Genomic DNA, 25,132 nt, shown 5'->3' on the forward strand with positions numbered 1-25,132 from the left:
GGGACTAGCTACACTGGGGTGGGCTTCATCTGGGATGGCCAGTGAAAATGCTGGCCTGCGTGTCGTGGTACTTTTCAAGGCCTCACATCCATTTTGCCATGTGTGTGAGTCTTGTTCATAAGAGCTAGCAAGCATATAGAAGCTCACAATGGTGGTGCCCACAAGAAACAAAATAGTATTGTGAAAAGATGTTAAATATGGAATTTCTGTGTTAAAAACATCCCAAAAGGACAAGAAGAGCATGAAATAGATGCTAAAGGAATCCGCAGAATATTAAAATAGAATCATAACACCTGCATAATGTGCATTGTACTGTACTTTTTTAAATGATTCAGGCTTAATCCTACTTTATTTCACATCCCAATGTACAAAGTAATAAAAAGACTTCTCCAGAGTCAGGGGTTTTCAACACATACAGAGCATGTAACTGAATGTTTCCAGCTGTTCGGCTGCATGCTTATTCATCACAATAATAATAATGTAAAATGACTTAAGGAATCAAAGGTCAAAATTGTCATTTCTTCTAAACTTACTTTAGCATGTGTCAGATTTCAGGGTGCTGCAGCAGGTTCAAGAACCAGATCAGGACAGGATGACAGTTCATCAGAGAGCACTACTGTATAAAAAGTAAATCAGAGCTGGACCCTGAATATATGCATTTCAAAAATGAAACATATTTTATTTAATAAAGCAAATTATATGTATGTCTTTTACAGAATAACATGCTGTATTAAAAACCTTGAGTTATTACAGTATTTGTACCACATCTCCCCAGTCTCAGCCCCGCTCCAAACTGCTTTGTAATCGGGCTCCTTAACGTCTGTGTCAGACTGACCTGGACATTTCAATCCAGAGACTCAGGCGATCATCCGCAAGCACAAATAACGGTCTGTTTACCTCACTGGCCTTCATGAACATTCCCTCTGCAGTAAGCTTGGCTGCCTTATCTTTTTACAGGATCATTAAGATTTGTTTTTTGGTTGATCTTTCATTTGCAATTTACTTTTCATCCTGCTCATAGTAGGGTGCCAATTTAAAAAAAAAAAAAGAGAAATACTTAAAGAGACAGCACTGCATTATTCTGGCAAATAAAGTTTAGACTTTACTCAAAGTTATGCAACGTATTATGTATCTTCGCAAAAATAATCACATACAAAAGCAAAATTTAAAAAATTAAATCAACGTTTACACTACATATAAAATGTAAAACTGTCCCTGAATTTAAGCAACAAATTACATTCAACTCCTCTCCTAATTGGAAACATAAACCACTGAAGAGTAATGTCTCATTAAAGGTTTATTCAGCATCTCTGAACATAGATAATTAGATCAGAGAAGTCAGTCATGGTACCCCGGTGCAATAATGTGACTGCTGCCTTGCTGCTAACTTCATTTTTATCTGGGTAGGGGTTTGCAAGTTATTACTGATTTCTGTGGGAATTCTTTAAAGAATGTTTTAAAACACACAAGTTTTATGATGTAGGTCTCTTAAAGCTGAAAGCCAGGGCCTAGCAACTAGTGGTACATGTGGCAGTCAATCGAACAGACTGAAGCATCTATCTATCTATTGTGACGGACCACCGGGGTCCTTACCCAGCCGGGACGCTTCGATCATGGAAGGACCAGGGGAGACAGCTTATTCACTAGAGGGGAGCCCTCCTGGCTTGCAGCTGGGCCACAGGTTCGGAGTATGCAAGCTCAACCCTTTAGTGTTTTAGACCATATCGCTTTTTAAATAAAATTGAAAACAGAACGTTGAAACTTCACATATAACTCACATTTATATGCATAAGATAAATATTATCGAAATATCATTACTTCGTTATCCAACGCAACTTACAACATTTGAGATACACTTGCTTATAGCTCTTTTGTTGATCTCGGACTATATAACGCTTTCTGAATAAAGTTGAAAACGGAACGTTAAAACTTCGCATATGACATACATTATATGCATAAGATGCATATTATCAAAATATCATTGCTTCTTTATCCAAGGAATCTTAATACATTTGAGAAGCACTTGCTTACAGCTCTTTTATTTTTCTAATTAGAGCACATGGAGGTGAAGGAACTTACTCAGGGTCACACAGTGTCAGCAGTAGGCCTATATAGGATTTGAAACTGAATCGGACCGTTTCAGGGCTTGAAGGGCAAAGTCTTAGCCGCCACACCACGTGTCTGGAAAAGCTATTGTTGTTTCCTGAAAGGAACAATGAACAAGAAGTGCTGAGCCTGATCTTTAAAGAGAAACGCCAGTAAAAGAAACAAGCAAGTTTTATTTTCAACTGAGATCCAATCTAAAAAATGTTCACAAGAGACTAATAAATTATCACACTAATGTGGCACACCTAATATGTTGAATGTCTATCTATCTATCTATCTATCTATCTATCTATCTATCTATCTATCTATCTATCTATCTATCTATCTATCTATCTATCTATCTATCTATCTATCTATCTAGCATATAGGTTGATAATATTTTTTCATATTAATGTCAACATAATTGTTTAAACAGGCAGAGAGGTTATTGTCTAATTATTTCACTTTAAATCGCAAGGAAGCTGGATAAGCCAGTTAATGCTTTGGGACATTTATGATTTAACAGATCATATAAGAGCTTTTATTAGGTGCTCTGGTCATCTGTGACAAGGAGGGGGACAGCTGATCAGAGTGGGACAGATGTGCAGGAACGCTTTACAGTCTATAAGCCTTCCCTGGAGGCAGTTTACGATTTAATTGCCTGTAGATTTCTGTTTTCTTGTTTGTCTGAAACTACATTTGTGCATCCTTTGAAACTGTAGAAAATGAGTGACAGTGTGTGAAGAGAGGGGTGTATGTGTGTTTTGAATCTTCCTAAGCTAAATCATTGAGGATGACACACTTTCATTTTTGCAACAGGCATGTCAAGGACAGATAGACTGGTCTTAAATTAGGGGCCGAGACAAACATCTCTGCTTCATCCATGTAGAGGACCATGCTTTCTTTGCCTACGGTTGTCAATGAGGGATGTTATAAACACGATTCCAAGGTAGTTTAAAAGGAAGTGGCCATTCAGAAGTTCAAAGCAGGAAATCAGCTTGCTGGTTCGACTTAAAAGGGTCTCATTGTCTGTAAGTTTCTAGGTACAGAATGAATTTACATGGAGCACTTAATTATTTCAGGGAGTTGTGACTTTCATATGTTATCTTCAAATTTGGTCTTTGTTTTGCATATTGGAGTTTTGTGTTTTGTTGTATAACCTGGGTAGCACGGTGGCACTGCTGCCTCACAGTTAGGAGACCCAGGTTTGCTTCCCAGGTCCTCCCTGCGTGGAGTCTGCATGTTCTCCCCGTGTCTGCGTGGGTTTCCTCCAGGTACTTCGGTTTCCTCCCACAGTCCAAAGACATGCAGGTTAGGTGCATTGGCGATTCTAAATTGTCCCTAGTGTGTGCTTGGTGTGTGTGTGTGTATGTGCGTGCCCTGTGGTGGGCTGGCACCCTGCCCAGGGTTTGTTTCCTGCCTTGTGCCCTGTGTTGGCTGGGATTGCCTCCAGCAGACCCCCGTGACCCTGTAGTTAGAATATAGCGGGTTGGATAATGGATGGATGAAACAGCCGAAGGTGTTTTTGAAAACTTGCTATTTTAATTTGGAAAAATCATACACTAGCAAAATCCTTTAATTTATAGCACCTTTCTACATTTGACACATTCCCAATTTACTTTACTTACATACAGTATGTAACTTGTAAGTTTGAAACACAGGCAAGTTAAGTGAACTGCGGCAGGTCACTCAGTGAGTCAGGCACCCTGGAGATTTCGAGTCCAATGCCTTGGGCACTGGTAGAGACTGTCTCCATGCTATACTTGCAGATGTTTCAGACTGTAGGGAATGCTTTAGAATGGTTTTAACATCTGCTCCTTTTGCCTTTGGCATTCATCAGCTCCACTACTGCCTTTCACAAGAGTCAGTAATACATTTTATTTATAGAAATTTAACAAGAGGAACTTAACATGTACAAATATACAATGGAGTATTTTAAATGTTCTGAGTTGCATCAGTTTAGGGCCTGGACCTGGAGCTGGATTAGCGCTCCCCAGCATTCCTATTCCTAGCTTCTTCTAGAGTGAAAATATGTCTCCCCACACTGTCCGGCCTGTTTGTCTTTTCTCTCTAATATATTACATTTTGTTTTAATATATTTGGAATATATTTATAGTTGCATCAATTCCTGATGTAATTATTTTTATCCTATGTGACAGATAGGGGGCGCTGTTGTCCTGGGGGTATTGGCTGGGATGAATGGCCGGCCATATCCCACACCTGTTAATATGAATGTTACAAAAAATCTTTGTTGCTTTTGTTTGTGTGAACATAAATGGAGAACAGATAATGGATGATGCTGTGCGTACATAATTGGAAAAAATATGTTTATGCAGTTAATGCAGAAAGTACACAGAGCCGTTCATTTTATGTACATCTTATTTTGTTGCTGACTTAATTTTAAATGGATAAATTAGCCATTTCTGCCCATCAATTTACATTTCAGTAACTCATAATGTCTAATTGAAAATATGTTTTCTGAACGGTTTGGAAATTTATTTAAAATTGAAAACTGAAATCTTTTATTTGTATAAGTATTAATTCAGAACTTTGTCGAAGCCCCTTTGGCAGCAATTCAAGTTTTGAGTCTTCATGGGTAAGACTTTAAAGCTTAGCCTTCCTGGATTGGGGCCGTGTATCCCAGTTTTCCTGACTCCATTAGGCTGGACGGGAAGTGTCGGTAAAGTGCCATCTACAGGTCTCTCCACTGATGTTCTATGGGGTTTAACTAGGAGCTTTGTCCGGTCCCTCAAGAACAGTCACGTGTGAAGCCACTCCAGCATTGTTTTGGCTGTATGCTTCAGGCCATTGTTGCTTTGATGTGGCAATACTTACTGCTATGCCAACCCACGCGTTATAAAACTTTTTAAAACAGGTCTTCATCCTTGTTACTAAATCCATGAGATGCTTTACAAGATGTGGAAGCATTTTGTACTCACAAATACAAATCTACAGTATAAGGATGAAGCTTTACATTTTTACCAGTACAACTACTGAATGAGTAAAGTGGAATCATTAAATCATTAAAAATTCATAGGTACCACTATTATACACTGGGATTTGATGGTGCAGTAGTGGCAGCCTGCTAGTCTCCTGTCGTCTAAGTGTTGTTCATGTGGAGTGTACGTCTCCTTGGCTTCTCCTCCCACATCTTCAAGGATATGTGTTTTGTTAGCAGGTGACTCTGAATAGGCTGTGTCACTGTGCGTGACTTCGACTGGCAGTCCAGACAGTGCTGCCTGGTGCCTCGTGTCCACTGCAGGGGGCATACGCTCCAGCTCCCCAACAACTTTGAATTGTATTAAGCAGGTCTAAGAATGAAATCAAATACTACTGTAACTGCAATCGTTGTTATAATTAGCATTTTTCTTTCATTTTAAAAACTTTCCATAAGTGTTTAAAATAAAGAATATGTCCTTCCTGGGTTTGTTAACCAAAAGAACTCAAATTTGACCATTTTTGACATACGGTTTTCTACAAAAAATCTTTTTTTTGTGTGTGTGTCACTGTGTGACAGTATTTTGCTTGCACCACTATTTTTGATCAATTGTGTTCTCTCTTGTTATGGTAACATTACCCATGAGACTCTGGGAATGCATGGCATACGATGTTCCCAGTTCAACCAAGACTTGGATACACTGAGTATTTAAGTGTCATTCATTCTGTACCTCTTGGTTTTGGTACATTACTTTCAATTCAGGGACTTTGATTTTTGGTTAGTTGAAAGATTTATTGATTTAATTTCCTGGTAGTGAATTTGGCTTGAACTTGGCCATGTCTTGCTTCCTAGTCATTGTTTGTGATCAAATTTTTATTATAATGAAGATCAACAAAGAAGAAAACTCAACATGCGCAAGATAAAATTTAATGTGCAGAATATAACACCCCAACATTGGCACCCACTGCACCTTCCACAGCCCAGGAAAATTCAAAATATGTTAACAGTGTGCTGAAATAAAGGATTCTAAGCTGCCAAGAAGATATTCTTAAATATATAATTTTAAGGTGGAGAGTCAGCAGAAGGGAGGTCACGAGACAAAAAAGTGAAAACTGGAAGAGCGCGATAGGAAACCCAAATTAGAATTTTATACATTTTGGAAACGTGTTTCTCTCGCCACAGGAAGATAATGGAGTGCCTTATGCAATGGGTGAAGGACAGGCAGTGAGGGTATTGGTACACCACATGATTCAAGGACTCACCTTAATAGAAGAAAAAATAAAATGAAGTAGAAGGGACATACAACTTAGAAATCAAGAACATCGGGAGCCCAGAACTGTCAAAGATTTCACCCAGGGTCTGTATACACCGTAGTACTCCTTTTCTCAGAAAATTTTACAAACTCTCTTTTCAGTCTGTACACTGTTCAATTCTAGCCCAGTTTATCTAGGCAAGTACTGAAAGTCATTATTGCATTTTCATATTTTCCATTTAAAAAGAAAAAAAATCAATAACTACAAGGAGATATTGGGACAGAGGAAAGGACTGAAGGCCTGAAACATCTCTCCAAACTTGATCTTGTAACTGCTAGGTGATGTCTGGTGAACCGGAATGTTCAAATCAAGCAACTGGTATATTTATTAAATGACCAGAGTGTGTCAGCACCCCTTTTATTCTCATTTAGTTCTAATAAACTATTCTTCCCCTGCTAGAACACCTATAGTGGTCTCTCAGGTACAGTTTCTTTAACTGTGTAAAAAGCTTGACGAAGCTGCCTTTAGCTCCTGTAAGAGCCATTTCCTAGTTATATAAGATTAATGAATGTTTTAATAAATGGCAATGCAAAATCTATGGGAGGTTCCTATCAGCCCCATACGTAGAATTGAATTGGTATATTCTTACCATTTCTAACAGCTCTGACTAAACATTATTCTCAGTTAGTGACCAGCCTTACCATGTGTAAGGTGTAGAGGGCACATGGTTTTAAACTGTGCCTACAGGCCTTTTGAGTGTGTGAAGTAACTCGTAAGACAACGCGCTTATTTAAGTGCAGAGCCGTACGCTTAAGGCATACAGAAGAAGAAATTAAGAACTTTTAAGTACAGAATTAACCAAAGTTTCTCAAGAAAAGCTAAGTTTAGAGAAGATACATTTTTCCTTTTTTTTGCCTTTTATTCCACGTGTGTAACTACTTTTTTCTTTATTCTTGTGAGGATTATTTGCTTTTAATTTTCACTAAATATTTTTAAAACAAACTTTTGGACTGAGAGGTTTCTTTCGGCACGCGTTTTACCCGTGCTTGAACTCGCCTTATACTTTGGTGACTACAACTCCCATTCCCTTTTCATATTTCCTAGTGGTTGTGTGACTAAGTCTTTCCACTGCCCTCTCAAACTTGTTGAGGAGTGTTTGGTGTCTCCCCGACTTCATGGGCCTGACCTCACAAATGCACTTTTTGAGCTTCCAATAAAAGGGAAGAGGACAAGCTTTGCGACATCCAGAGCTCCCACTCAATAATCCCTTATGGTGGTCTCCCCGTGCCTCCAGTGTGCTTTAAATGAGGAGAAGAAGTGAGCTTTGGTAATGTGAAGTCTTCTTGGTTCACGAAAGACCACAATACTTGAGATAAGTACTTCTCTTGGGTTTACCTAAAGAAAATTGTTACATGTAGTAATGAACAAAATGATTTGTGTGAAATTGACTTTGCAGTGGAACTCCATGTTCAACATCACAAAGAATTAATTTCACACTCAGCCAAATCTGTGCCATTCCCACAAGAAGAAAGACGTTTAGTTCTTGTCTAGAAGTGTTCTATGCATTCATTTTGCATGTGTCTGCCTGTCAGTTAGGTTTTAAATAAAGACTTCATGTGAGAATTTTAAAACCCCAAAAACATGAATCTCAGTGAGTATTACATCTTGCAACTGCTAAATTTCCTGCAAAACAAATTTTATCGTCAGTTTTTCAAAACTGTTTGTGAGTCGAAATTTCAATGGTTATAGTTCACTCTAAACAAGAACCACTCATAACTCTTATTAATTTGACCTTTTTCACCTGTATAATCCATTCCTGTGATTGTTTTGCAATTTTATTGCCATTTTGAAGATTTTTATTTATTTTTGTTAATTTGGTGTCATCTGTGCAGTGCCATTTTGTTTCTTATTTCTGATCACCGGTGTTAGATTTAGAACACTTCCTTAAAATGTTTTTGTGTCAGATACATTTTTTCCATTCCCGTGTTACAGATCATTGTTTCTGCATATGTTTTTTGTATTGATAATTTCATTTGGAATAAATGTAAATACTTTTGTTCTTTAATTTTAAGTGTATCATGTCACCATTTTGTTGATTCATCATTTTGTTATTGGGGTACTAGGAAGTGTGGTACTGTTACCAGAGGCTGAAGGCACAATACACTGCATAATGGTAGCCTGCTTTATAACACCATGAAATGTTCAGTGCAGTGTCCGAGATTACGGATTAAATCTTTGAACAGTCTCAGTTTTGTGCTTGTAGTGTTTAAAGCATTCTAGTTAACAAATCAAAGTATTCCATCTGGGTAAGATAAGAATTAGAAGTTGAAAACAATGCTGAATATTAGAGTCTACTTGGATTTGAAACTAACTGTTGGGGTGTGAAATTTTACATATAAGTTGATAAATATTTTGTATGTCTTTATTGGTAACTTGTAACACTAATGCATATGATTGATAAGAACAGCAATGGTTAATGGTAGATGGTTAAGAACCCCGTCCCCCCTTTGAAGAACCAGTCCTTTGTAATTTTACGACAGGGTTCGGGGAAGTGCCTCAAACCAGTCTCAACCAAACTCAGTCAACCACCACAGGAAAGCCAGGCTGCCTAACTGCTGAGCTTTAGCTTAACATATGGTTTAGAGGGCAGGTGTGAAGGTATTCTGTTCCCCCATTGGTCTGAAGTATGGCTGTTTGGAACTGTCTTGTATCAGAAGCCTTTAAGTACCATGACTCCCTATCAGCTCTAGGGGTTGGACAGAAAAACTATAGAAAGAGCTGTGCCAATGACAGTAAAAGAAGCCATTATGAGGCTGTAAAACAAAGAATAAAACCATTAGATACATCGGTAAAAACTTAGGACTACCTGATTGAACTGTCTGGAATAACATTAAGAAGAAAGAATGCACTGGTGAGTTCAGTAATCGCAAAGAGACTAGTAGGCCAAGGAAAACTCCACTGCTGATGACAGAAGAATCCTAAATATGGTAAAGCAAAAGCTCCAAACACCTGACCAACAGATCAGATACAGTCTTCAGGAGGCAGACGTGTATGTGTCAGAAACGACTATCGGCAGAAGACTTCATGAACAGAAATACAGAGGTCATGCTGCAGGATGCAAACCACTACTTAACCACAAAAACAGGATGGCCAGATTACAGTTTGAGAAAAAGGACTTAAAAGACCCTTCCGAGTTCTGGAAAAAGGTCTTGTGGACAGACAAGGCAAGGTGAACCTACATCAGAGTGATGGCAAGAGTAGAGTGTGGAGACATAAACGAACTGATCCAAAGAAGACCACCCCATCTGTTAAACATGGCAGTCTGGATGTTATGGCTTTGGGATGTACGGCTGCCACAGGTACTGCCACACTTCTCTTCATTTAATGGTGGAACTACTGACAACAGAGGTGTATAGAAACATCTGATCTGCTCAAATTCCAGTAAATGCCTCCAAACTCATTGGACGGCTATTCATCCCACAGCAAGGTAAAGATCCCAAAAATACTGCTATGGCCACACAGGAGCTTTTCAAAGCTGAAAAATGGAAATTTCTTGAATGTTTAATCAAAGAAAAATGTGTCTTTGTCCCAGACTGTATGGAGGGAACTGTATTTTATTACCCACTCTGTCTGGTCTGCTCAAGCAGGTTTAGTGATGTGGTGAGAACAGGTTTGGGGAATGATATGCAGAAATCCACTGTTGAATACTCAAAATCCAGAGACTTTTGCCCAGTGCAATATTCCGCTTTTTTCATTTACATTTATTTGCATATCAGTCACATTTATATCTTAAACTGCTTATAAAAGAGGTCACCATGATCAAGTTTTAGAAAGCAGAGACAAAAAGATCAGCTCTAATATGCAAGTAAGGACAAAAAAAATCTTAAACGTTACAAGTGATGAAACCTCTTGAGCAGACCTTGGGGGAAAGTTTCACACTCTATAAACCTAAAAGAGTTTTTGCCAAGATTTTTGGAACTCAAATAAGGCTCCATTTGGAAAAGTTTAGTTGTTTCAAGGGTTTATGCAGTGTAATCAGTACAGAAAGTTGTTGTTTGGATTTGAGATTGATTATAACAGTTTTATAGAAGACCAGTGAAGTTAAGCCAGCTGTAGTGTCAGGTGAACTCTGGGTTTGATTTGAGGGAAGATTCCAGCTATTGTATTATGAATATTTTGTAGTTTGTTGGTAATTTGTGGAAGGTAATCTCTGAAAAAGGACTATGGAAATTCAAAAGGAACATTGTAAGAGCATGAAAAACAGCATGTCACGCCAGACTGCTGACGTCCCATTAGAATGAAGCCCAGACTGATTACAACCGAAATGTTCATCAATTCAGATTTTTGTTATAACTGCTAATAGAGCAATGGTGAGCCAGAGTACATCCTGTAGTATCGGGCACCAAGCAGGACCAAAATGGCTTACCCAGCATCACATACATATCTATGCTGGCACAGTATGTGTTAGGATTCGAGAGGATACTGGATTACCTAAACAAACAAAAACACAAACACGGGGAGAATAATATGATGACTCTTCACAGTTTTGAAACCCAGATCCCTGGAGCATTATAAGTCTGTACATTTTCTGAACCACCTTTAAAGCTGAAATCTATCTGAGTAGCCTCAGGTACAACTTAAGAATTGAATCAGTCCATGGCAGGCACACGCAAGCGGACACATGCACCCATGTAAGCAGACATTTCTATGGAATGTGAAAGGACTTAAGCAAACACCATCCTGTACATGCAGTGCCTGAGCTGGAGTGTGAGCCCCTGGTCCACAGAGGTGTGTTACAGTAGTGTGAACTGCTGCACCATAGTGCTGTTCAAGGGATCAGACTATACCTAATTGTGGAGGTCTATGAAGTTAGCGATGGCAATATGAAAGCTTTCAGGTAGGGACCAAGTGAGAGCCACCTGAGGAGCCATCTTCTAGCATAATACGAGGGATGTTCAGAAAGTTTCTGCACTTTTATATTTTCATTGGAAACGATGAAGGCGGGAGGAATAGTAATTGGTTGTATCTGAGAGTGTCATGTGACTGGGAAAATGGCATCACAAAGGAAGGTGACTATGTAGAAAGGTGATGTCATTTATTTTTGAAATTCTTAATAAATAATAAATAGAACGTCCCTCATAGTAAGGGGCTCAGAAATCTGGCATATTTGTTTTTTTGTTTTAATCATGGCACTTTTGTTCCAGTAGTGCATTTTGACAATTTTACATCTTTAAAAGAAAGTAGCCCTGGATGTGTTGTCGTGTATCCTTCCACCAACTTATATTGAGACAATTGATAGACACACATGTTTTCAGACAATGAGATGCAATGGACACTGACGCAAAGAAACCACACACACTTCATACAGAAGGCTGGCGAGTTGTGAATTAAATGAGGATCCTGGCACTGCATGGCAGCAACTAAAGCCGCAGTGCCACTGTGCTTCTCAATGCCTCCATCTTTCAGAGTTGCTGCATTTCCTTTTGCAGTCTATAAAGGTTTCCTGTGCATTAAAAATTTCTGGGTGCAGGACTTTTAGAAGCCAATGAACAGTCTGCCCAACTAGGCAGCTGGCAGGCATGCCACAATTTTGCTTTGTAAAAAAAAAAGAGCAAGTTAATCCAGAGTTCTTTTTTTAATGATGCTAGTAAAATGTGTATAAAAATGAGACCGATAAAATGCTGCTTGTAGAACAACAGTATCAAAGTAATCATGGAAAAATAAAATCAAAGAAAACATTCTTTGTGGAATAAGTAATGTGGAACAAATTTCATTTCACTCAATTCCTGGATGTGTAGCCCAATTCACTTTTGAAAAGCAGCAACATTGTGATTAAAATGGGCAGAAAGTCTTGCGTCTTCCCTACAAATTGAGGGCATAAGGAAGAAATCCAAAGTTGAAAACAGAATATTAAGGTAATAATGAAAAAAAAATGTAACAATTGCATTAGATTACCTTTCTGTTGTGTGGAGTGGTGGTGATGGCTCAGTGGTTATCAGTGCAGTATCACAGATCCAGTGTCCTGGGTGTGAATTTCCCATTGGGATTAATAAAGTATCTATCTATCTATCTATCTATCTATCTATCTATCTATCTATCTATCTATCTATCTATCTATCTATCTATCTATCTATCTATCTATCTATCTATCTATCTATCTATCTATCTATCTATCTATCTATCTATCTATCTATCTATCTATCTATCTATCTATCTATCTATCTATCTAAACCATATCAGCCCATTCAAGTTTACTGTTATTGCTATAGTCAATGAAATTCTAATACTGTGTACATACTGAAGAAGTCACTTTACAGACACTTCACATTCAGAGAATCTGCCAGGAAGAATGTGATAAACTATCCAAATCCAGGTGTGCATAGCTTGTAGAGACTCACCCAAGAAAAGTCAAAGTTCTAATTGGTGCCAACGGGGCTTCTCCAAAGTATTGAATTCAGGGTCTGAATACTTATGTGAATGAGAGATGTCAGTTTTTGATTATCAGTTTGCAAACCTTTCTAAAAACACGCTTTCACTTTGTCATTATAGGTTATTAACTGTAGATTGATGGATGAAAGTGGCACACGTATTCATTTAAAATTACATTTGCAATATGATAAAGTGTGCAGAAATTGAAGGGGTCTGAAATCTTTCTGAATCCATTGTGTACATATATACACATACTCATATACAGTATGACCATGTACAGTCTGTGTTATCGTAACTGACTGTCCAATAGTCTTATGACCTTTAGATTGAAATTGTCCCTGAATCTAATGGTGCTGGTACCAATCATCCTCTCATTGTTTCCTGAAGACAGGAGTAGTAAAAGCAACCGCATGGATGACTGAGTTCTTTAACTTTCCTGTTTGCCCTTTCTAAGTTAGCGAGTGTTGTCTGTGTCCGGAACAAAGAGCAGATGGGTGCTAGTAATATTCTGTACTGCAGGGCTTAACCATCATAGGGCCAAGCAGGTCCCCTACTAGGATATAATGCAGCCATTGAGGATGGACTCCACTGTGCACCTGCAGACATTTCTGAGAACAGATGGAGAAATGTAAGCTGTCCTCAGACATCAAGCCTTCTCAATTAGAAATGAACTGTGTTGGCCCACTTCATTTCATCAGTCTTAGTTACTTTACAGCTACTTATCCTTTTCACATCACTATCTCTGGTGTAGATGCCTGTATTGTCTGTCTTCTGCTTCCTTGAGTCTATGACCTGCTCCTTGTTTTTGCTAATATTAAATTGTGAGATTGTCATCCTGACACCACTAAGTCAGAGAGGAGGCCTTTGCTCTGGTAGTCGTGTCATCATCAAATCCAAATCATATTATGTGATATAATCTTCTGTTAAATTCTGCTCTGTACTTGTAATATTTTTATCTTACTGTTATACTGTATTGAGGTTTACTTGTGTTCTGTTCTGTGTATTGTATTGTATTGACCCCCTTCTCTTTGACACCCACTGCACGCCCAACCTACCTGAAAGGGGTCTTTCTTTGAATTGACTTTCTCAAGGTTTCTTCCATTTTTTCCCTACTAGGGTTTTTTTTTGTCTTCTTAGAGAAGCTGGGGGGCTGTCAAGAGGCAGGGCAGGTAAAGCCCATTGCGGCACTTCTTGTGTGATTTTGGGCTATAGAAAAATGTATTGTATTGTATTGTATTGTATTGTATTATTGTTGATGCTGCTGCCGTCAGCTAATTTAATAATGAAGTTGGTTCTGTGTTTGGTGAACAAGGAGTACAGAAGTGGGCTCAGCACACTACCCTGTGGAGTGTCTATGTTGAAGGTCAGCATGGGGGATGTGATGCTGCCAATCCAAACATGACGTCTGTCATTTAGGAAGCTCAAAGTCCACTTACTGAGAGTGGTCAGGGTTTCTGGTACAACAGTGTAAAATGCTGAGTTGCAGTTGTAGAAGATTAGCCCCAGACACAGACAGACACGGACTCAGAATGTCCAAAAGCACACACATTTATTCGTCTTTAAATCCTGCACACAACACAGTGCACCAAACAGCCACACTACCTCAGTTTCTTTTCTTCTGCTGCCTCAACTCCTTTCCTCCTAAGCTTTGTCCACCTTCTACCCGACTCTGGCCTCCCGAATGGAGTGAGGTGGCCTTCTTTACTTTATACTGCAACCAGACATGCTCCAGGTGCCTCCTAATTGACATCTGGCAGCACTTCTGGGTGTGGCGGAAGTGCTGCATGCCCAGACTCTGGAGCTCTCCAGGCACCCCTTGGTGGTGGCCACGGACTCCCGCCGAGTTGAGCTTCTGAGCTCCAATTCTGTGGCCCTGATGTAAACCAAGGGGGCTGCCCTCTCGTGTCCCGGGGGAGGTACTGCTGGTAGTATGTCCATTTCCCAGGCAAGATCCCCGGCCATCCATCACACAGTCAATAAACAGGACTCTGGCAAAATAGCTTTTATTATTCAGATATTCCTGGATGGTATGAAGTGCAACAGATAATGCATCCCCTGTGGACTAGTGGTGACAATATGCAAAAAAAAAAATCTTGAGCCACAGTTAGGTTAGGTTAGGTTTCTTTATTTAGGTTATGTTCCTTTATTTAGTCATGTTTACACAGGAAAAGATACGAGGGATGGGCAGGGAAATGCATACAAACAATTAGACAACAAGGATGATAATATTAAATATTGTGATATGCACATGGTACAAAACAGAATTATACAGGTGAATAAAGTGACAGGGCAACAGCAGTGCAAAACAAGTGAAGAAAAAATATATATTTAAAGCTCAAATTGCAAAATAAGTGAATGCAGATGCCAATACAGATGTAACATACTGCAGAGCTGGATGTGATGCAGCACAAGGGTACAATATGGGGCAGTTAAATTCAGACTACCGAGAGTTCAGTGACCTTATGGCCTGGGGCAAGAAGCTGACCCTACAGCAGGTAAAGCCTAAGCAGGTGGAGCTACAGTAACATGTACCAGAGGTCAGGAATTGATGCAAGGGATGAGGTGGATTACTATCATCACAAATGATGGATTCAGCTCCCCTTAGACAGCCGGTGGAAAAAATGGCATGGAGCTGTGGAAGATCTGCCCCAGTGATTTTGGAAGAAGCATGGACAGCTCTTTGGAGGAGCTTGCAAGCCTGGAAAGTCAGGTTACCAAACCACACTGTGATGCATCTAGTAAGGATACTCTCAGTGGTGCAGAGGTGGAAGTTCACCAGCTGCTGTCGGTTTGGAGTTTGCATATTGTGTTCAACTGTTTCTCTTTTTGGGTCGAATACTGCAATTAAGGGATAACGGCTCTCTGCAATCCAATCATTGAAAATGGATGACTGGAAGCACTAACTAACTAACTGTAGAAATTCCCAGTGCCTGGTGTATTTAACCAGAATTCTTGAGAAACTTTACTACATATTGGCAGCCTGCATGTGACATCTCTAGACAACTGTCTGCACTGAGACCTATTTATATAGATGAGTATTAATGCCCAACGATGGAATTTCATTCTGTTTCAGACTACTGAGATGAGCATTATAATCCACAAACATATAAATATACAGTTAGTCAGTCAGTGAGAATATGAGGCATGCCAAATATTAAATTCCGAACCGAAGAAAGACAAATTGAAATATAACAACCAGTTCATGAGAACATGCTAGGCCATTGAGTTTGTACAGCAATTATATTCCTATACTGCCATAAGAAGTTCACATTTATTGTCATGTGTATAACATAATGAGATTATTACTTTAAAGTCTACCATACACTTTCAAAAATAAAAATGTCAAAGTGGTTTTTCAGAACAATACCCTAGGGAGACCATTTTTGATCCCCAAAACAATCATTCACATGAAAGTTCCAGAAAGATGTTTTATATATTTAGATCTGGAACAGGTTCCTTAAATAAGCATGAATAAATGATAAGTAGTTTTTGAAATACCAGAATGATTTTGAAAGGACTTCTGCTGCATACAATAACACAGGCCTGGTTCAGGTTTTCTTAATCTCTCAGCATCCTGCTAGATCACGTACTCTTCTTTAACGATTTCTTGTTTTGCCCGCTTATGAGGAATTTTTTCAAGGCTCAAAGAAACAAATTCATTGGTAAGCGCACTTCCCATAATTAAATGCATTTTTGTCAAAGAATGGTTCTGTGAGGATCCCAGTAAAGTGCCATTACATCACCAGTATTATTAAGATTGTAGTGACTGTAGTAGAATGGCAAGAACAGACAATAATACATAACCAGTACAGTAGTAAATACAACATCAGACATTGTGTAACACTGACACAAATCTAACATAATTCACAGTCGAGTGGAGCCATGGACTATTCCCGAGACAGGAGTCATCCGAAGATAGGGCATTAGCCCACCACAGGGCCCACTGACACAGAAATCAGAGCAATGTGGAGCTGCTAATTAGCCTAACATGCACAGACACAGGAGAATATGCAAACGCCACATAGAAAATGACTTGAAGGAGAATTTGAACCAAGGCCATTGACTAAAAGCATAGGTAATAGCTATGTAGGTATTGTGACACATATGCGCTTGGGAGATAGCTAAAGAGCTCGAAGGAAGGTAATTCCTGGGAGTCGTAGTGTGTACTGATCCGTTCACTTTTTTCCCAGCAGACCAAATGTGGGAAATTCCACCTAGGCCCTTGAACGTCACTTCTAGTTCCACCCCTGAAGGTGTCACTTCCTCCCTCCATCTATAAAACCCACCATGTCTGTGACATTCAAGGGCCCAGGCGGAATTGGAAAACCAAAAGAAATGTAACCAATTGCGTCATAAATGTTGTAAGTTGCCTTGGATAAAGGCATCAGTCAAATAAGTAATTGTAAATGTAAACATTAGATCTAATATGATCTTAGCTACTTTCATTTTCTGCCATGACTTCAACAGTCCCTAAAGTAGCAATTATTACTGCAGTGATAAAAAGCTCATCCCAGTCCTCCACAATTTTCTTGAGCTGACAATTGCTGCTGCCCAAGACAGTCAACAATGCCATCCCAAAAATGTAGATGTTGGTGTGCTGTCTGAATGATTGGTATAGTAAATGTGTGGGCCTTGTAGCAATGATTCTGCTAATGGTGTGGCTTTCTCTAGCTGCCTACAGCTCATGTTTGGTCTAATTGAGTTCAGGAAAAGGGGAGAATGAAAGTGAAAGGCACATGTAATGAACTGTGGTGTTCATCTAGAATATTCTAAATTCATGGCTCATCCCTACCTCTTTTCATTGCAGATGGCGACACTGATGAATGTCCCTCCCCATCCTTTCAGGAGATTTCACCTTCCACAAACCAGCCAATGAGAACCCTACACGCAAAAATGGGAGGTATGAACTGTGCAGCTAACCGTGCAGGGATGCACTCACCTCCACCACGACCAGCTCTGGACAAGAACTTCATTGGAACGTACGAAAGCCAGCCAGCAAGGTTTATACAGCTAGGGGGCTCTCGAATTCTGGAATGTCCCAGCATCCAAATCACTACAATATCACCTGAAAACCATTATTCAGAGGAAAACGAACCATACTCAGGCTGGGAGAGAATGTCAAGAGATCACCTTTACCTTCCTCTTGATCCATTTGCATATCGAGATGCTGGATCCTTAAGCCCCAGTCCTGCCAGCAGCTTGTCATCACGTAGCTGGATTTCTGAAGCTTCCAGCTGTGAATCTCTGCAACTACTGTGTGATGAAGATGAACTGAATGAAGCCACATCAAGATTTTCGTTGGGATCACCTATTGCCTCACCCAGGCCTAGCTCTCCACGGCTGCTTTCTTACCTTCACCCCACCTCCCCCAGTTCGAGGCCCACATCTCCTGGAGGCAAACGTAGATATTCTAGCTACTCCGAAGGTTACTCCCCACTTCCTTCGCCCTCAATTTCTAGGAGAGGAAGTTTCTCTGAGGACCCGTTATCTCCTGATTCCCTATCAGACTCCTCAACAGCCCCAGACTATGGGTTTCCAAGAATATCTGGTGGAGTAGAAACAGATAATATACCACAAAAAACCAGGAAGACATCCATAGATCAGTCTGCTAGGAAAGAAGAACCTGTCGTCTTTAACAGTAATGGATATCAGCCGATTGGACCAGCTGAGGATGGATTTCTCCATATCCGGAAAGAAAACAATCAGAATCACCACTCTGGGATGGATTACTTATCTGTTCCATCACCTCTTGTGTGGTCCAAGGCCAGGATCAGTGGTCACAGTCCAGTGTTTCGGTAAATCACATTTTCACTTCATGAATTTGTTTCTGCTAATGCTGCTTATAATATACTGTATGTTTTATTCATTTATTCATTTCTTGTAATATATTTTTTACTTTTTTAATACTTTTTGTAGCTGTATGTTGGTAGCATCATCAAAAATTAGAACTTTTTTAAATTGGCTGCCATGACACCACACATTCAAGCATACGTGTGGTGTCACTGGGTGTGGTCACCAGGTTTGAGTAGTCGTCTTATTTGAGGAAGAGCTGCATGCTTTGCAGTTGTCTTTAGCTGTTCTTAGTTGTTCTTTAGCAAAGTCCAATCTAGCCTTTCTATTGTTGAGGCTTATGAGTGGCTTGCACCTTGCAGTGCACCCTCTGTATTTACTTTCATGCAGTCTTCTCTTTATGGTAGACTTGGATATCGATATGCCTACCCCCTGGAGAGTGTTGTTCACTTAGTTGGCTGTTGTGAAGGGGTTTCTCTTCACCATGGAAATGATTCTGCGATCATCCACCACTGTTGTCTTCCATGGACATCCAGGTCTTTTTGCGTTGCTGAGTTCACCAGTGCTTGCTTTCTTTCTCAGGATGTACCAAACTGTAGATTTTGCCACTCGTAATATTGTAGGAATTTCTTGGATGGGTTTTTTCTGTTTTCACAGCTTAAGGATGGCTTCTTTCACCTGCATGGAGAGCTCCTTTGACCGCATGTTGTCTGTTTACAGCAAAATCTTCCACATGCAAGCACCACACCTCAAATCAACTCCAGACCTTTTATCTGCTTAATCGATAATGACATAACGACAGACTTGCCCACACCTGCCCATGAAATAGCCTTTGAGTCAATTGTCCAATTACTTTTGAGCCCCTGAAATGAAGGGATTGTGTTCAAAAAATGCTTTAGTTGCCTCACATTTTTATGCAATCGTTTTGTTCACCCCACTGAATTAAAGTTGAAAGTCTGCACTTCAACTGCATCTGAGTTGTTTCATTTAAAATTCATTGTGGTAATGTACAGAACCAAAATTAGAAAAAAGTTGTCTCTGTCCAAATATTTATGGGCCCAACTGTGTGTGTATATATATATATATATATATATATATATATATATATATATATATATATATATATATATATATATTAAAATGTACCAAGCAGTTATATGGGAATAATGTATTTTTGTTCGTTTTAACAATGTTTTCATTCTACTTTTCTAGACGTACTCATTGTTTAATTAATCCATTACTTACTTATTATTGGGTCTGATGCTAAAGTAGTTGCAGCCTTTGATTATTCAGTGTTGTTTACAGTGTTGTTTCAGCGTGTCTATTCTGCTCAGACTGCACAACAAAGTTTTTGCTTATTGAACACTGTTGGGTGTTTCTTAATGATTTTTGGCTGCTGATCACGAATATCACATAAAAATTTACTCATCACGTACCGTTTCAGAGACATCTTCAGTTTGTCATGATTTTCTCTTACATTTGTATCCAAAAGTTTTTGCTCCCGTAAGTGACTTATCAACAATGGTTTGTGCAGCCTGGGCATGTCCAGGGATGGAATCGGGTCAGGTTGGAAGATGTTCTGTGGAAGTTGACATCCTGGGCAGGTCTAAATGAGCTTGACGCTGTCTCAGCATGCTATAAAGGTGGCTTGCATACACTGATCCTGCTCATTTGGTTAATATGGACAGTCAGTGTATATGTATAATATCAGTATAGTAAAGTATAGTATCTGTAGCAATATAACAGGAAGTAAGCTTGATGCTACAGACGTTTTGCTGTCGGGTGATATGTCTCGTCAATGTCGTAACAGCCGCGATACATTCTGCTATATCTGTGGCGAATATACACTTGCGCCTCAGAGACATTGGATGACTGCTCTTGTGAAGAAAGCTTATTATCTGTATTTCGGCTGCAAAATTGCTGATCAAGAGAAGGAATGGGCGCCTCACATTTGCTGTGCAACATGTGCTGTCAGTCTGAGAGCCTGGCTCAGAGGCACTCGAAAGACAATGATATGGCGAGAACAGAAAGACCATGTGACGGACTGTTACTTCTGTTTGACTAATGTGTCTGGTTTCTCTGCCAAAAACAAGAAGTCAATTGAATATCCTAATCTGCCTTCAGCAATGAGAGCCACGCCACATGATGACAGTCTTCCAATTCCGAAACCACCAGCGGATTGGACCTTAGATGAACCAGATGAAGAAACTGCAATGCAGGATACTGACAGTGACATTGACCCAAATTTTGAACCGTGCTCATCAGGCGATCCACATCTGATAACACAGTCCAAATTGAACAATTTGGTCAGAGATTTGGGTCTGTCAAAAGCAAAAGCCGAGCTTCTGGGTTTGAGACTGCAGGAATGGTGTTTGCTGTCACCAGGTATGAAAATTTCTGTATTTCAAGGCTGACATCATGATATAACCAAATTTTTTGCACAAATCGACAGTCTCTGTTTCTGTTGTGACAGTGAAGGATTGTTCTCGGGCTTGGGTTGTGATCACAATCCGGAAGAGTGGCATCTCTTCATTGATTCGTTAATGTTAAGCCTGAAAGCTGTTCTGCTACACAATGGCAACGTTTATCCTTCAGTACCCATTGGCTATGCAGCACATGTGAAAGAAACGTATGAGATATGGAACTGTTGATGAAGCATGTCCAGTATAGCAGGTACAACTGGAATATCAGTGGAGATCTTAATGTTGTTTCTTTGTTACTAGGATTGCAGCTCCGCTATACAAAGTACATCTGTGAATGGGACAGCCGTGCCAAAGAGTCGCACTATTCTCGACAGAACTGGCCACTCTGTAAAAAGTTAGTTCCAGGACAGAAAAATTTGGCACACGAATCGCTTGTCGACTCAGCAAAAATAGTTTTGCCTCCTCTTCACATAAAACTGGGACTCATGAAGAATTTCGTGAAAGCACTGAACAAGGAAGGCGAAGGTTTTCATTATTTACAACAGATGTTCCCAAGAATAACTGATGCATTTTTGTTGGCCCCCAGATCAGACATGTTATGAGTGGTTTGAAGCGGTTTGAAGATCTGTTAGTTGGGCAGGAAAAAATTGCCTGGAAAGCCTTCAAAGACGTTGTTGACAATTTTCTGGGCAAATACAGAACCAAGTACAGAGCCCCAAACTGCATTCAGCTGGTAGACAAACTTCTCAAAGCATTCAAGACAATGAAGTGCCACATGTCACTCAAGATTCATTTCCTCCACTCACACTTGGACTTCTTCCCCGCAAATCTTGGTGCTGTCAGTGACGAACACGGTGAAAGGTTTCACCAGGACATTTCTACGATGGAGAAACGATACCAGGGCACCTGGAATCCGTCAATGCTTGCTGACTACTGTTGGACACTGCAATGTGATGCACCAGACATTGAATAGAAAAGAAAATCAAGAGCAAAACACTTTTAATTCTGTTGAATTTAATAGCTTATGCAAAACATACATGTCACTAAATACGTTATTGTCGGTAAACACATAAATGTTTATTTTTTAGAGTTCCTATGTGATGCCTACCCAGTAGGCATGTCTTCTAAATGTAAAAATCATGGTGCTATGCTTTTCTGAATGTAGAATAAAAGAAAAATAATCCAAGCTAATTAAATGAGATCAGTTCTATCAGGTGTTGTCACTAATTAGGAATCTGGTTGGAACAAAAACCCGCAGCCACAGTGTGCCCCCAGGACCAAGGTTGGGAAACACTGCTCTAGCACAGTGGTTTTAAACGCAATTTTAATGAAAGCCAAAAACATTTTATATACTCATTGTGGACCAGGGTATATCAACAAACATGTCTTCTTTACAAATAAGACACAAAAATATCTCTCTGCTCATCACAATTGTATGTTCTGCCTTGCATCCCTCATGGAACTGCCTTCCCTCTTTATTGGCTTTTCTTTTCTTGAACAACAGAAATGGGTTAGTAAAGCTACCAGTAGCCACAGGATCAAAAAATTAGCTTTGAATGAAGAAATTATGTCAGCGCACGAAACTGAGTGAGGGCAGCAGTTAGGACATCATGTGACAATTTGTAGCTAAATCAAAGAACACCTGTGTCACGATCTGATGGTGCTGAACCAGATTTAAAAAATGGGAGGAAGTGTGCTGGTGTGGTAACACAAAGACACATTTGTTTTTGGTCCGAAATCGATTTTGATGATATTTAACACAAGCAAAGCGCGTGCAATACAAAAAAATCAACCAAACTCAATTGAAAAAAATGCAAATATGATTTCTATCTGCATACAAAAACCATAAAAGAGGAAAGACAAATAAATCATGTACAGCGGTGGCAGCAGTAAGGCAAAGGCCATGTTACATCAAACTTCTTTTCAAGCAATTTTGAGGCGTAGTCTTCATTTACATAATCTTAATGAGTCGGAGGCAGTTGATGGCATAGCCTGTAAAAGCCAGTTGCAAATTATAGCATATCCAGGGACTACTAGTCACTAGTGTTACTAATCAATAGTCCAATGCTAGACCATGACTCACTCCAATAACATCAAGCAAGTTTGATTTTGTCTTTAGTTGTAGAAGTGAGCTCTGTGTGCATGAGAGCTGACAACCAATAAGTGCTCATTAGGAAGTACAACACATACAATGCAGTGACGAGGAAGAAGGAACATGGGTGTTTTTGACCTCACAAACAGAAGAGAAGCTCATCTGTCTAATGTTTCATTCTTTAAGTGCCATGACAGAATGGAGAAAAGAAAAAAAGAGGCAGATACTGTGGCAGAACTGGCTATACCTGTTAAACCTTCGTACAGCAGCGGCTCCATCAGGCCACACATTATTGGCTGTCATAAAAAAGGGCAAGCATGGCTGTGCCAGAATGCTGGTGTGTCCAGTAATTTTCATTCATTTAAATTGACATAGTCCGGCAACGAGATCAGCAACTGCATTCGTAAGACTGACATACCCAATGGCTAGATGTCAGGTAATGTGACATTTGCTTAAGCTCTAGATGGTTTAGGGGTGGCTGGCCCTGACACCATGGCAGCTCTATAAAGTGAGCCCAGTGGGTGAAGATGTCACCTTCTTTTCACATTTTCTTTTAGAGTAAGATCAGCCAGTTTCCTTTCAAATTACAGATTAGTAATGGTGGTGGGCTATTCTGTGCAGGAGATGCATTTTAATGGCAGCTGTAAATGTAAATTATATTCAGATACAATCAGAGGGATGTATTTAACATGCCTTGAATATTAATGAAGTGGGCTGCTTTGAAAGGGTCCAAGAGACCCAATTCTGCCCACGGGCCTTGAGTTTGAAACTCCTGCTCTAGCTGTTTATACATTAAATTCTCCAGCATACACTTTCAGCAAAGTAGAACACTAATGATTGTATTTGTGAATCCAGGAGAATTTAACATGTTTTATAATCTGATAAGCTGCATGTTACCTTTTTGTCAATACATTGTCATTGAAACATCCAACCATCCATTTTCCAACCCGTTGAATCCAAACACAGGGTCACGAGGGTCTGCTGGAGCCAATCCCAGCCAACACAGGGCAGGAACCAATCCCAGGCAGGGTGCCAACCCACCGCAGGACACACACAAACACACCCACACACCAAGCACACACTAGGGCCAATTTAGAATCACCAATCCACCTAACCTGCATGTCTTTGGGCTGTGGGAGGAAACCCACGTTGACATGGAGAGAACATACAAACTCCACGCAGGGAGGACCCGGGAAGCGAACCCAGGTCCCCAGGTCTCCCAACTGCAGCAGCGCTACCCACTGCGCCACTGTGCCGTCCCTCATTGAAACATTGAAATCTCAAAATTGATCCAGGTTTTTGCTTTTTGTAAGGGAATTATTAGGAAAATGTAGGGAAACCCACTGTCTGCAGAAGCCTACCCCAGTAGCAAGAGACACAAGGACGGAGCTGCAGTCAATGGTAGGACACACTCACCCACCGTGTAGGAACATAAGAATCTTGACAAATTAGAGGAGAACATTCAATCCATCGAGCTTGTCAGAACTCCAAATATCTCATCCCGATACTTAGTGCCTACTCACCCTCACCGCCACGCAGAAAGTATTCCAATCCCTTAACTCTCTGCACTCTTTAATGACGTTGTGGATTTAATTTTAAATGTTTCAATTTTTACATTTTTGTTCACCAATCTACACTCAGTAGCCCATAATGTCAAAGTAAAAATGTGTTTTTAGAAAAGTATGCAGATTTTTACAAAATCACAAACTGAAATCTCTCTTTTGCAGAAGTCTTCAGCTCCTTTGCTGTTACACTCCATATTATGATCAGGTGCTTCCTGTTTGCTTTAATTCTTCTTGAGATGTGTCTATAACTTGACTGGAGTCCACCTGTAGCAAACAGAATTGATTGGACATCGTTTAGAAAAGCCACCCCCTGTGTATGTAAGGTCTCACAATTCACATTGTATGTAGGGACAAATACCAAGTCATGAAGATCAAGGGGCTCTCTGTAGACCTCTGCGACCTTCAGGATAGAAGAGCCTGACTGACAGACTGACTGACTCACTCACTCCAAGGTATAGAGAAATACAATAATCCGGTCTATTGGAGACAAAAGCAGCCTCCAGTCCTTTGTTATATAAGAATATTCGGGTGAATGGAGATCGTGAGTGAACAGCCTT

General features: G+C 39.9%; 1 protein-coding gene across 1 annotated transcript in view; it reads left to right on the forward strand.

Annotated features, from left to right (window-relative positions):
- nfatc4 (nuclear factor of activated T cells 4) overlaps positions 1 to 25,132 on the forward strand; it is a 186,203-nt gene that overhangs the window by 38,612 nt on the left and 122,459 nt on the right. Inside the window, exon 2 of the mRNA XM_028793592.2 lies at positions 17,513 to 18,500. Coding sequence (XP_028649425.2) covers positions 17,513 to 18,500 — 988 coding nt within the window. The remainder of the gene's footprint in view (positions 1 to 17,512; positions 18,501 to 25,132) is intronic.

This window comes from Erpetoichthys calabaricus, chromosome 2 (assembly GCF_900747795.2).
Source record: "Erpetoichthys calabaricus chromosome 2, fErpCal1.3, whole genome shotgun sequence".
Classification (NCBI taxonomy): domain Eukaryota; kingdom Metazoa; phylum Chordata; class Cladistia; order Polypteriformes; family Polypteridae; genus Erpetoichthys; species Erpetoichthys calabaricus.